The following is a 13,888-nucleotide window of genomic DNA, read 5'->3' as shown; positions in this document are numbered from 1 at the left end:
TGTTAGATTTTGTTGTTATTATTATTCTGATCGTATCTGCATGATGATGCTTTATGATATTGAAATAAAAGAGGGGTTAAAATTTAATCAAACCAAAAAAAAATACAAGGCAGAAGCATCAAACAGCCTTAGCAAGATCCACTAAGTGGTCAAATTGTTGAGACAAATCTAGAGGTAAATGACTCTTATCCACAATATTCCAATTTTGTGTGTAGTCAGTAGCCCATTTGGCCAAACAATCCGCTACATAATTCCACTCCCTAAAGATATGAGTGAAAGTAACAGAATCCAAAGCACACAAATTATAAATCTAGTTAACAACCAAGGCTAAATGCGAACAAACATCCTCAGAATGGTGTCGAGTCAATAGATGCACCACCAACTGTGAATCAAATTCACAAATGAGCTTGGTCCATCCAAGTGCACAAGTACACTCCACATCATACAAAATAGCAACAGCCTCCATCATGATAACCTTTATAAACAGAAAACATAAACAAAACAGCCCCCAAGCTATCTCTACCAACTCCAGCAATGCCCAAAGGACTTGTGTTTCCCCAAGAAGACACGTTCGTGTTGATATTTAGAATGTCCTATGTAGGTGGAATCCATCTCCCCACCCTCTTAATCTTTTGAAGAGGTTGAATGCATCTATTCCTCTTAAGCGGGCCTTGTTGAGGAGGAAAATGATGAGAATTGTAGCTAATAGCATCACCAGGATCCACAACCTCAAATATCTCACATTTAGCCGCAACAATTTCTCTCAAAGAGTGGAGAGTTTTCCACCACAAGTGTTGAGCCTCCAACAACACATCTTGAAAGATCTGACAATTCCTCTCCAACCAAATATGCTAGATAATAAATGAAGGTCCAAGAGTCCAAGCAACATGAAGAAAATAAGTCTTGACAAGAGCCTTACCCATCAAACAAAAAACTCGGCCAAAGAAGACACATGCCAACAAGTTTGATTCCACACATCCCACCAGAAGTGCGAAAAAGCACTAGAAAAATAGATGAGCAATCGTTTCTTCATTGCTGCTCGCAACACACACATCGAACAACCCTAAAAGCACACATACATACATCATCCCAAGTGAGATATCAACTGTAGAACACCAACCACAAGAAAAAATTGCATTTGGGCCATGAAAACTTGAACCAAAATGTTTCCACCAAGGAACTCGAATGTCCCCAAAAGTTTGTTGCACTAACTCAACATACCCTACAGAAACAGAGAGCTTTCCATACAAACCACTGCTAACTCAAGCCAAAACATCATTTCCAAGGTAGTGCACTCCCTAGACTCTAGAATCTGAGCTAGCTCTTATCTATCATCATGGAGGCCATTCAGAAGGATGTTTCCAATGAAAGAAAACTACCAACCCACAATTATAAGCAGCCTCATAATGGTCAATAATATCCCAACTAGTAGCAATAAAGGTATCACAAAAGGTCTGAAGGTGGGGATAAGAGGAAAGGATAGACGAATGACCATCCCAAGAATCTAACCAAAAAAGAACTTGAGATCATGTATGACAAATCCAAAAGAGCACATTCTTAACAAACTGAGCCCCTTTTTTCAAAATACTCTAGATTATAGAACCTCTTCTGTTCAAAGGATACTGGGGGACTTCAAACACATCAACCTCTCCAATATGATAAGAGGTGAGAATACAGGCCCAAATTTGATGTTCGCTAGTTCACCAATGCCAATATAACTTTGCAGCAAAAAACTTGCATATTTAAAATAGTCAAGCGCAAACCAAGGCAACCTTCATTCTTAGGTCTGCACCTAGTTTCCCACCTAAGAAGGCTCATTTTTTAAGTCAAAAAGTTCCCACTGCAAAGCAATTGATGAGAGGGGGGATCAAATTCCCGAAGAAAATACATTGGGGCCACATGAATAAAACATCTATAAATAGGAAGAGCTTGAATAACCGACTTTATAAGAGTCAAGCAAGCAACAGTGGATAACCAATCATGAGTCCAAAAAATAACCTTCTAACACAACTTGTCAAGAAAAATCTGCCAAGAGGACCTAGGGTGTCTACCAATAGTAAGAGGAATGCCCAAATAAATAAACAGAAGGCACCCAACCGGAACCACTTAATGGCAGCAATACACCTATGAATGCCTAAGGAGCATTGAAGAAGAAAATGGAGGATTTATGCTCATAAACCTTCTGACCTGAAGTTGCAAGAGAAACATCCAAACCTTGCCTAAAAGATTTAGCTTCTTGAAGACAAGCTAATTCCATAAGAGGTGTGTCATCCACAAATTGGAGCTGAGAAAATTGTGGCAAATTCATTGCCCCATTGCATCCCATGAATCAAGCCCTAAGTAGCACAAAGTTTTAGAAACTGGCCCAGACCCTCAACCAAAAGAATAAACAGGTAAGAGGAAAGAGGATCCCCTTGGCAATGGCAACCCTCCACCAAAATAATAAACAAGGGGAAAGAGGATCCCCCCTTGGCAAAGGCCTCCTGAAGCATAAAAAGGCACAGATTGTTCCCTATTAACATTAATTGAAAAAGACACAAAAGTAACACAACTCGTAGTTCAACTCACCCATTATGCACTAAAATCAATGGCTTAGAGAATTTTTTGAACAAAACTCCATTTGACTCTATCATAAGCCTTGGCCATATCTAATTTGATAAACACCGATTTCTCCTTTGAAGTTGTCATTGAATGAACAACCTCACAAGCGACCACTACCCCATCTAGAATCTATTTACTAGCCACAAAACCCACTTATTCCTGAGAGATCGCAATAGGAAGACAAGTTTTGAGCCGCTCCACAAACAATTTAGTGATAATCTTATACACCACATTATAGCAAGCAATAAGCTGAGAGAATTCAAGTTTGTTTGCACCTTCCTTTTTAGGAATGAGAGCCAAGAAGGTAGAAATCAAGGCTCCAAGCATCTGCTTGTTACAAAGAGATTCCCTAACACCAAAAGATCCAATTTAATAATATCCCAAAAATCCTAAAAAAATCAACAGGGAAGCCATTTGGGCCTGAAGCTTTACCTTTGCTCATTTCAAAAACAACCTCTTCCCATTTGGCATTAAAATCGAACGAATGAGAGATTTGTCGCATTGGTAACAAGAGAGGGAATGCAATAAAGGATCAAATTATCATTTGCAACAGCTAGAGGGGCATCTTCAACAAAAAGAGCAAAGTAAAATTGACAGGCCTCGTGAGTCATAATCAGCAAAGAAGAGAATGGAAGCCCTTCACAGGAAATAAGAGAGGAAATATGCAACTTATTAAGAGAAGCCTGAACAAAATGATGAAAGAAAGCAGTTTTCCTATTCCTATCTTGCATCCAATCAATTTAGGTCTTCTGTTTCCAATAAATCTCCTCTCAAAGTTCTCACTCCTCCACATCATGCATGCCCTGGGATTCAGCTTTCCAAGAGCCACTAAGAATCCATAATCCCGAATTTGGCGAGTAATCACCGCAAGATAGTCAAGAGCATCTGTCTTCCTAAAATGAAGGTTACCAAAACAAGACGTATTCCATCTTTTAAGGTGATATTTGACATATAGCAGTTTCTTCACAAAGACAAACATAGTGGTTCTACAAGCATGACTTAACCACTAAATCATGCAATAGCAAAGGTGATAGTTTCATCAACCATTAATTATTGAGCCAATATCATTTTTGCAAGGGCGATGTACTCCTGATTATTATATTATCCCTTTGGTATATGTTGGTAGATCTAGACTTAATAATGCATTTTGTAATAGACCAATAGAGTGTTTGTGCATTAGAGTTGCCACAGTTGTCACGAAATGGATTTAATAAAATGTTGATTTTATTGTCTTTGGGGATTTAATTTTAAATATCGGCTAATTCGTCGTAGTTGAGTTCCATTAATTGGAATTGATTTAATTTAATTTGGGAAGTCTATATTTAAGTCATTTTCGGCCCATTGGGCAAAAGTAACTTATATTAGAGGAACTAGATTTATTCCTCATTCGCCACTTTCGAGACTCGATGATTTTGCTCCACATTTGTGTGGAGAGAATCAATGTCTTGCTTGTTGGGTTTGATCCAAACATCGGATCCATATGGGTAGCAACATGTTGGAACCATGTTGCAATTGCTCCACTTCTTATGAAGCCATTCGCATTTCCTCAAAGATTTTATTTTCTTCTTCCTATTTCAATGTCTTCAACATGGTCAAAAGTAGGGATTTTGTATTTAAAGCATTCCTCATCTATTTCAATTGATTCTTGTTTGTTTTGCCTTTTGGGATGGAAATTAGTAGTTCCCCAATGTTAATGCTTTCAATACTTGAGTGTGGTTTATGCATGTGATGAGGTTATCAGTTTGAATTTTTCCGTCGTGAAATGGCTTATTTCTCCCATGATGTTGAAAGTGAAATTTTATTAGATTTTTGGGTTATTTAGATCACAGGGGAAAATGGGTTTGAATTTCTTAAGCTCAACTTTGGGTTTGATTTTTGGGCTTTTTCATTGCCGCATCATTTTGTATACCATCCAAAGCCTATCAAGCGTCATGTTTGGCATGATCTAATTATTGAAGTTCATTAGGATTGTTGAATCAAAATAGTCATAGGACATGTTGGGTATTTTTCTAACATGGACCAAAGTGCACTTTCAATGCTAAAATGTCAATTTTCATACCTTGTCAGATTTTGTTGGAATTTGAGTTTTTGATGCACCTTGTGATTTGTGAGCTTCCCTCCTATTTTGCGAGATGTATGTTGGATTCTATTGAATTCCATCTCTTTCCATAGTGGTCAATTGAGCAATTTGGCATTTAAGCCTTTATTACATTTTTACTCGATTTCTTCCTTCAGTGCTTCGGGAGTTGAGTTATCCTCCTACTATTGTCGTAATTGCTATTGTATTGCCTTTTGTGATGGCACCCTCAATGCTTGAGGGTGAGCATACATGTGCTATGTTGATATAGGGTGTTGAGATTACATCCAAGCATGTAGTTCAGCTATGCTCCTATGCCAGCATCTGAGTGACTCGTGCTCTTAGTGAGACCAATAGAGCTTACCATGTTCTTTTGGACTTTTGACTTTGAGAGCCTTGCTTTGCATTGTACTTATATTGCTTTATGATTTATACACTGTTGTAACGAGATAAGATGTTTGGTGTTTGAGCAGTGGAGCGGAGTGGCTCTCTAAGGCGAGTTGGGACACAAAGGGGTCCTAAGGTATCCCTTGATTGAGTTCTTAATAAATGATAGCTAAACAACTAAATGGTATTAAAATATAATAACAAGAATAAATACGACTACCATGCCACCGTTCGAGGACATTGATATGGTTTAACTTTCCCTTGTCATTTGAGGATGTTGATATAGCATCGTACCTTTCTGTCTACAGATATTGTTATGATAAAGATAACCTTGATGGTTGTGGACGTTAATATGGCTCAGTAAAGCTTCCTTGTTGATAGGAGGATTACTCGAAGCCGCATGGGCCATCATGTGCCATGTGATAACACTCCCACTCTTGAGTATCCACACCAAACCTTTGTTAGTACTAGGTAGTGACCCTGGTGTATAATGGATATGTGATTCCTAGTTATTGTTTCCCATGTTGAGTATCCTCCATGGATTGTTGCATTTGTACAAATGTGTTGCATTGGACCTCTATAATATCCTCTAATTCTATGCATCTAGTTGGCATGTATGTACTTTCCTTATGTTTGTGGTTGGGTTGTTATCTTCCAAGCACAGTGGGGTAGTAGTCCTGAGGGTTCTACATGGTAGGGTACAGTATCATTGCAATATACCACTACTAGGGATGAGTGTGTTGGTTCGCAAAATTGCAAATTGGAATCCAAGAGCCTACGAATTCTCCAATAGGATTCTGCAGCCAGTTCAACTTCTGGCCAACAAACAAGAATCCCCTGATTCCCCTACACTTCAAGCTCCACTACACCTAGGCGGGTAAACCTTCTTCTCGAACCTGATTACTTGGTTCAAAGCTTTTCTAAAGCAAATTTAAGCTTTGGAGTTCTTCGGCTGGCAAGGTCCTTGAACTCGATTAAAATGAAACTAAATGTTGAGTGTTTGGATTGAATGAATTGTATAAGGTTTTAATAATGGATTTGAGGTTTGTAAGAAGGAAGATATAGATTTTTTGACTTCAATAATAAAAAGACCAATGCCTTTGCTCATTCGGGCAATAGAGTCAACTTCAGTGAAGATTTTCACGTACAAATTTATAATGTTCTATGCTCTTATACTGCCAACAATTAAATAATCAAGATGCGACAGATCAAATATACATGCAATCTTAAAATACTCCAAATTGAACTCAACTCCTCTGGTAGGGAGACAAACTAGACACAGATACGGAAACAATTAAACATTTCACAATATCTGTGATGTCGAGTTTAAGATGCTAAATGACCGTGTCCACTTATCTAACATTTAAATTGTACACAAAATTCAAAAAACAATTACAAGCGACGAATCATCTACAGTTTAAATCTTCATGCCATTTAAAAAATAAACAAAGGACCTTTTATTTTATTATTAAAACAAAATAACTGAATTCATATTACAAAGTCATATTATTGCTCCTCATTCCTCCTTACAAGTAGATATAAAATACTTCTTTAGAATATGCCTTCTATTATTTATTTTTAAAAGAGTCACCCTCTTACTCTTATATACTTATGAATAGAGAGGGATGTGATTTTTCATATTGAAGACTTAGATTCCTTCAAAATGAATTACACTTGTTCTAAAGTTAATAATTTTCTTTTAACTTATTATTTAAGTAAACCACCATTCAACTTGTATTTTTGATGCAGGAGCATCCTAGGCTTTCTTGCAATCCTTGGTGTCGAGTTATTGTAGCACTTAGTTGGTGCCGAGTTACTGTAGCTCTAGTTGGTGCCAAGTTATTGTAGCACTTAGTTGGTGCCGAGTTACTGTAGCACTTAGTGGGTGTTGAGTTACTGTAGCACTTGGTGCTGAGTTACTGTAGCACTTAGAGGGTGCCGAGTTATTCTAGCACTTAGTTGGTGCCGAGTTACTGTAGCACTTGGTGTCGACTTACTATAGCACTTAGTTGGTGCCAAGTTACTATAGCACTAGTGCCGAGTTTTCCTGTTTATGCCGAGTGTCACCATTTTGGATGTGACTTCTGCGAGCCGACTTGCGGGATTTATTTTGACCACAACGTTTATGATGAGATCTTACCTTGGGATGTGTCTTGACTGTTGTTGGTCGACCTTCCTATTTGTACGTTCTAGAATGTTTTGTAAGCCATTTTGGCAAGGATAAATAAAAGTCTTGTTTAGTCTTTTGGCAGTTTAGTTTTTAGGGAGGAGGTGCAAATGCGAATTTTGAAGAGCTAGGGCTACGACTTGAGAACCAAAGGATTGCTTGGTGGACCTAAGGGTACAAGTGTAGATTCTCTTGGTGTTCTTATCCAGTTGTGTATCTAGGCTATCTAGGATTGGATTTGTTAGTTGGATCTTGTGGATCTTGCAGAACTAATTTTGTAATTGCTGTTTGTAGTTGGCCCTAACCCGAAAGGCCTTACAGCCGGGCATATTGCATGTAATCAATTATATCTATGAATAAAGAGCTGTGATTTGGTATTAGATCTTGCATTATTGTTGTTTTGTGTTGTGTTTCCGCTGTGTGGTTTTATTGTTGGGGGCTAGGACATCTCCTTTGGGGATTCCCCTGCCTTGCACTGCATCATTTTATATCGCAAGTTGATACTATGTGACATTGATTATATTTAATCCTCCTTATTGATAATGAAGTTGGAAATATGCCTTGATCTTTACAACTATATTATGTGATGTTGCACGTACCAAGATCTCCTTTGCAAGTGTCGTTTGTGAAATATGACCTTTATAGAATGTTCTTATTTATTATCCGGCATGATAATAATTTCTTCTCAAAATTATTCCATACAAAATATTTCATTGCCGTGAATGCATAAGATAATAAAATAACATTTCTTCACTAGGTTTTTGGTATCAACACATACTCAAGAATCAACCATCACACTTACTTTGTGGCTTCCTCAACATATATCTCATTTCCTTGGGTTCCTATACTTGGTCGCTTAAATGTATTAAGGCTCAAAAATATTTATTCCCATCATAAATGATTTGGATGAATTCTAGAATGAATTGATTTCTATTTCTTGCTCTTGCCGTCCAAATCATTTGTTCGGGACACAAATAAGCTAAGTTTATCTCGCTTAGCCAGATATCCAACATTTCTAACATCATTGGATCTTACGGTGAAGACAATCACGATGATACCCTCTAATGCCTGAAGTCTATCGTTCAATTGAACCTGGATGCCTGTAGACTTTTCTTTGCCCAAACAGCGTCAAGGAAATGTGTCAACAAAGTAAACATGCCAGAGATCTTTGTAGATTGGAAGGCATCCTCTGCACACTGTCTTTGGTCAAAACTTTTCATTTGTCATTCGTAGATTTATCTCTCTATGCATTACAGCATGATTGATAGAGAACAAGTGTTCAAATGCCCATATGATGGTTGAGTGTATGATCGATCTGAGGCTCGTAGTAAGTGTTGTACGCCAAAGTTGTGCTCTAGTCACACATATTAGTATCGTGTGTGGATTATATCTTAACAAACATATCCCGATATGGTACTTGGGATATCTCCCTGATGCTTTTCACATGCCTAATAACAGATACAATATATGATGCTTTATATATGCAGCCTGATTTTCTACCAATGGATGTTCTCTCTTTTCCTGAACAGAGAACACTTTCAATATTATTGTATCTAAATACTTTGAAACATATCATCGCAGCTACATGCACGTCTGCTGGAGTAGAATGATGGTGATGGCAGCCGACAGCAACCTCTTAAATCTTCATGGTGTCCTCATTAAAAGCCTCTAATCTGAAGTGAAAAATAGAAGACACCAATTGCATAGCCTAAAACTGATGAAAAACCCAGAGAACAGTGACTACTGGTCTTAATTAATGGAATTGTTTATCATCGCAGCTGGAAACTTTATCTCAGCCTTAATAATTGTAGCTTCAGTCCTTGAGACCCAGTATAGGATTCTTTATATTCATTATTGCAATTGTGATTTGTATTCATTCAAAGGTTGGCGAAATAAACATTTACAAATTTGTGATTCTGAATTGAGGAACAATAAATTATATTCTTCATTTTCAAAGTTGTGATCCCATAGATCAGATTATATGATATTTATGACTGTCCCAATCATCCTCAAGATTCAGAATCATATACCAGATTATAAAGCTTGTCCTCATGAACATGTCAAGTTATTTCAGTGGATATGGATCAAACTGGAAAACCATGTCAAGTCTTTCAATTTCAAATGTATTAAATTCTTCTGTCCACATCATTACTTAGCTCAAATGGAGGCACAAAAATTTGAAAATTTGTGCTCCATCAGGTTGTACAAATAGTGGATTTCTTCCAGTGGTGAAGCTCTTGAGCATGATTGGCTCCTATCTAGCTCTTCTTATCATTTAATGTTTTACAATTGTGCTTGCTTTAGATCCATTGATCAGTTAGATTTTGATGTTGTTCATGATTTCGAGAGTGTATGGCCTCGAATCATGCCTTCCACCACTCCTCACTGTAGAGATGTATTCATTTTAGACGCGTGTTGGAGCCAGTAACCTATAATTTTTTGTTCCTAGGCTTTTTATTGAAACTACACCCGTCCCTTATTTCCACACATGTGTGCATTCTTCCTGCACATATATGATTTTGTGCATACATGACCTAGAAATACACATTTGTTCTGAACGGTAGTGTTTCTTTGCTCTTGGGCATTTTTTACAATAAGTTGTTTCCAAAGGTCTATGTAAAAACAAATTTCATGGTTAAATTCCCCATGTTTTCAGGATCCCTTTAATATTTTCATTTTATGTTTTCCATTTCGATTGTGTAGTTACACTCACTTTTCGATTTGGGTTTAAAAATGAACTCGGCATTGTTTTGCATTGAGGATAAGTTGCCTCCTCGATTAGCAATTGTGGGCATTGGTCCAGTCTCATTCCATGCGGTTAGTAGACTCAGTCTGGACTACCACGAGGTGGCTTGAATGTGTTTGTCCACTCTTCCTATGTGTTTGGTTGTCTTGGAACCCTTGGAAGGTTGTTGAGTCTTCTACTTGTGAACAATCAAGCAATGATTGTGCTTTACTTCCAATCTAGATAAGTATCATGGTTAATTAATGGACATGTATACTTAATGTATATCTTCAATTCTAAAAATAGTTATTCAGTGCATATTTGACCTTAGTTTTGAGGATTCCTTGGTGGGGCATTACATCATCACCATCCAAAAGTGGACAAAGTGAAGGTTTAACATGTCTATGACTATTAATTTATCTTGAAGATTTCTTGTTATCTACTCACTCCATCATTAATCCCCCAACCTGTCTATGTAGTTACACCTCTATTGCCCTACTCTGTGACACAAAGTTGAAACACACAAGACAACATGCACATGAATATTAAGTGATACTCTGAAATTTCTCTCACTGTCTGAGGAACAATTGCATGCCATAAAAGAAAATAATTTAGATAAGATCCTAACATATGTAGCTGAAATCACAACAAAATTAAAATTACTAAAAGGTCCAAATTGTAAAGCATGCACAGCCCTGAAAGTTGCCTTCAGCTAAATCATCTTCCCAAACAGTCCAGCCTTCCACAAGAGCCACCCAAGCACAGCAAATGCGATGAATGCTATGAATGCTATGGAGGAGTCGATATCAGATACTAGCAGTTCACAGGAGATCCCATCTATGCATTGAAGAATCTGAATTTAACAATGCATAACTTAATTCTGAATTTCAATTCTTCCTCAAAAGCAAGAACCAGCAAACATGGTATAACTTTGTCCGCAACTATTTCTTGAAACTAACCAGCAGTCATCACATACTTTCATTTACAATTCTTCCTTAAAAGTGACATCCAGCAACCAAACTATATCTTCTTTATATTGATAATTGTAGGGAGTAAAGAATAATTCAATAGTCCTTAATAAACAGCATTTTAAATATCTAATGAAGGTGTATTGCAGGCATGGTATATCTTCATTACAATTCTTTCTCAAAGGTAAGAGCCACTAGCTATGGGACATCTCCCTTGTATTGATAATTGTTGGAAGTAAAAATAGAATCTTAAATTAACAACTTTTTTAAATATATGCTAAAGTAAGTGTACTCCATCAATAAGGTATACCAAAACAATTTGCTAAGACAACTTACCGAGTTACATGTGAGAGACTTCCACGAAACAAATCCTGCACCACAGTTTTTGCTTGAGGAATTTTTGAGTGACTAAGAAATTGTTCCAATAAAGAGAGAAGTAATGTCAGAAATTCATGACTATCCTGTTGGACTCCATTATCTAGTTCCAATGTTCTTGTAAATGCAGCTGAGTCTACTGCAACCTTTATGCCCGAATGCAGCTGTGAAAACAGTCGTGAAAGTTGGCATAAAACTGGCTGTTCTTGCAAAATTTCAGGCTCGGCAGAAAAGAAACCATTTCTGAATGCTGTATTCATGTAAAGGCATTGAAGTATGCTATTAGCATAACATGTTGCACCCAGGTTTGTTAGACCTGAAGGAAAATCCAAACTAGAACGTAATGATTCATGTGGGTCTACACCAAGTGCTGTTATGGTGTCTGCCACTTTTTGCCATAGCCCTTGTTTTCGGACTCCATTGGGTGGTGGGATCAATCCACAAAAGCAATTTGGCGAATCTTTGGAGTTGACTCGGCAACCTTGGCAGATAGGTTTCCCAACATGATATAACTGTATCATATCATCTCTAGTTATCTGACCAGTCGAATTAATTTTCCTGCACAACAAACTCTGTTAAAATCAGCATTCAATGATAATTTGAATTTTGCAGAAATGACCATTGCTCATCTTTTGTAAGATAGAACTCAAAAAGTTGACAAGAAAAATTAAGTATACAAAATGTGGAATTTTACCAAACAAGTTCAGAGATACTACATATTACATACAATACCCAACTAAAGATTTTGCAAGAAGTTTGACATCTAGCATAACATACCTGTATCGTATCAATGCAGTAACTTGAAAAACATTATAACGAAGGCACACATCAAATCACACTAAAAGCCAGAAGTTACTTGAGAGATCAGACAAAAAGATGGCACACCTTAATATTTGGCGGCGGGTATCCTCAACATTTCCTTGCCGTTGCCTTTTGCTCTTGCCTCGTGTATTTGTCCCACTCATTTTATACCTGCTAATGTTTGTAACAAACTTCAGAGTACCTTCAATTTAAAAGCATCCAAAGTTCTGAATGATTATTGCCAACTGCGTTTAAAAGAATCAATAAAGAAAAGACCAAATTTTATGTACTATTTAAGAAAATTCTGTCCTCTTTAATTCAAATTCAGGTCCACAAATTACCCTAGTTTTTCGTACATTTCTTGAAGCAACCTTATTAAACATAAATCACACTAGAAGAGATAACAAAAAGGTGAGATTTTTTTCCAATTTTTGAAGTTTGTATAAAAAACGGAGCGTTCCACGCCATAGACAGACGGAAAACATAAACATACAAAATGAAAAAACCACTACGTTACTTAAATTTCAGAAATACATAAGAACATACAAAATGAAACAACCATCTACGATCCTTAAATTTCAGAAATACTTGAACAAGTAAGGGATTTAATAAAAAAATTAGATTGAAATTTGAGGAATTGATACTTAAATTTCAGAAATACATGAGCAAGTAAGTGATTTTAGATTGAAATTTAAGGAATTGAATGTACCTTAGACGTCGATTTAAGAATTGAAATCAATCGTTCATCTATTTCCACTTCTCCACGGCTTCTTCCTCTTCTTTATGGATTCTAAATTATCAAACATTTGGCTATTTTCCCTGTGGGTTTTACTAATTCCGCGCGTTTAAATTGCAGGCCTTTTGCTTTGTCACCAATTAAGTTAAACCAACTATATATTTATATGGGTTTGGCTCGTAAGGTTGCTACTTAGGTGAATTAAGGCCTTTCTATGCCTGAATAGGAGAGAGTTCGAATTTTCTCCTAAAGCATTTTTGAAAACCGTATTCTAGGCAGCCGCTAATATGATCAGTTTAGGTGTATAATGAATATGATTATACTCATAACTCATGGTTTACTTTCATTAACATGGGTATAAATTATATTTGTATTAAATGATTTTTTTGGGTGATTAATATCTTGTTTAGCGTAATTTTATTTTTTAATTTAATATATAGATTTTTTTATTAAAAAAATTAGCAATATATTTTTTAATATATATTATTTTTTATTTTCAAATATAAATTGAGTACTTTTTGGTTAACTTTTTATTAGTATATACTTTTAGTGTATGTGATTGTATCTAAAGATGTTCATATATTTAGAAATAATCTTAAGAGATTTATGAAAAGATTTTTTCTAGAACATTTATGTAAATATTTTAACAATTTTTTAAAGTATTACATCAATAATTGTTTTAATGTCAAGTATTTCACATCTTGTAATTTATTTTTTTTTATTTTTTTGAATTATATATCAATTGATCAAAAAGCATAGTACAAAAAGGAGCGAAGAGGTAAACCTCGATCCACCAAGTTAAGATCAAAAAACTAAGTACAAATAGGGAAGATCATCATATAAATAGTTCTACGAGAGCATAAGAATCAAAAAGAAAGCCAATAACAATCACTGTAGAACATCATCATAGTCTTCCACCCATGAGGTCCATCCTTTGTCCCCTTCCATTCACACAGTTTTCTTCCTTTACAATATGTGAGCAAATAGTTCTATATTATCAAAGTAGGGTCCTCTACTTTCCTTGTTTTCCTTAAGCAGTCTTTTAAGAGCT

General features: G+C 36.2%; 1 protein-coding gene across 4 annotated transcripts in view; it reads right to left on the bottom strand.

The window, feature by feature from the left end:
- Nucleotides 1–13,071, bottom strand: part of LOC149572881 (ubiquitin carboxyl-terminal hydrolase 26-like) — a 144,973-nt gene extending 131,902 nt beyond the window's left edge. The window contains exons 1-3 of one of the 4 annotated variants that reach the window (XR_016359991.1): nt 12,811–13,071; nt 12,186–12,272; nt 11,262–11,858 (exon numbers count right to left, since the gene is read on the bottom strand). Coding sequence is in view for 3 of the 4 variants with exons in the window: in XM_089813974.1 (XP_089670100.1) it covers nt 11,262–11,858; nt 12,186–12,265 (677 nt within the window). In the remaining variant the exon portion in view is untranslated. Of the gene's footprint in view, nt 1–11,261; nt 11,859–12,185; nt 12,304–12,810 lie in introns of all 4 variants that reach the window. The other 3 variants (XM_089813974.1, XM_089813975.1, XM_089813973.1) reach the window with 3 other exon arrangements.
- Between the last annotated feature and the right edge of the window lie 817 nt (nt 13,072–13,888).

This window comes from Cupressus sempervirens, chromosome 2 (assembly GCF_028749045.1).
Source record: "Cupressus sempervirens isolate cs-2001-9-10 chromosome 2, ASM2874904v1, whole genome shotgun sequence".
Classification (NCBI taxonomy): domain Eukaryota; kingdom Viridiplantae; phylum Streptophyta; class Pinopsida; order Cupressales; family Cupressaceae; genus Cupressus; species Cupressus sempervirens.
Note: the sequence above shows the minus strand (reverse complement) of the source record. Positions and strands in the feature narration are given on the sequence as shown.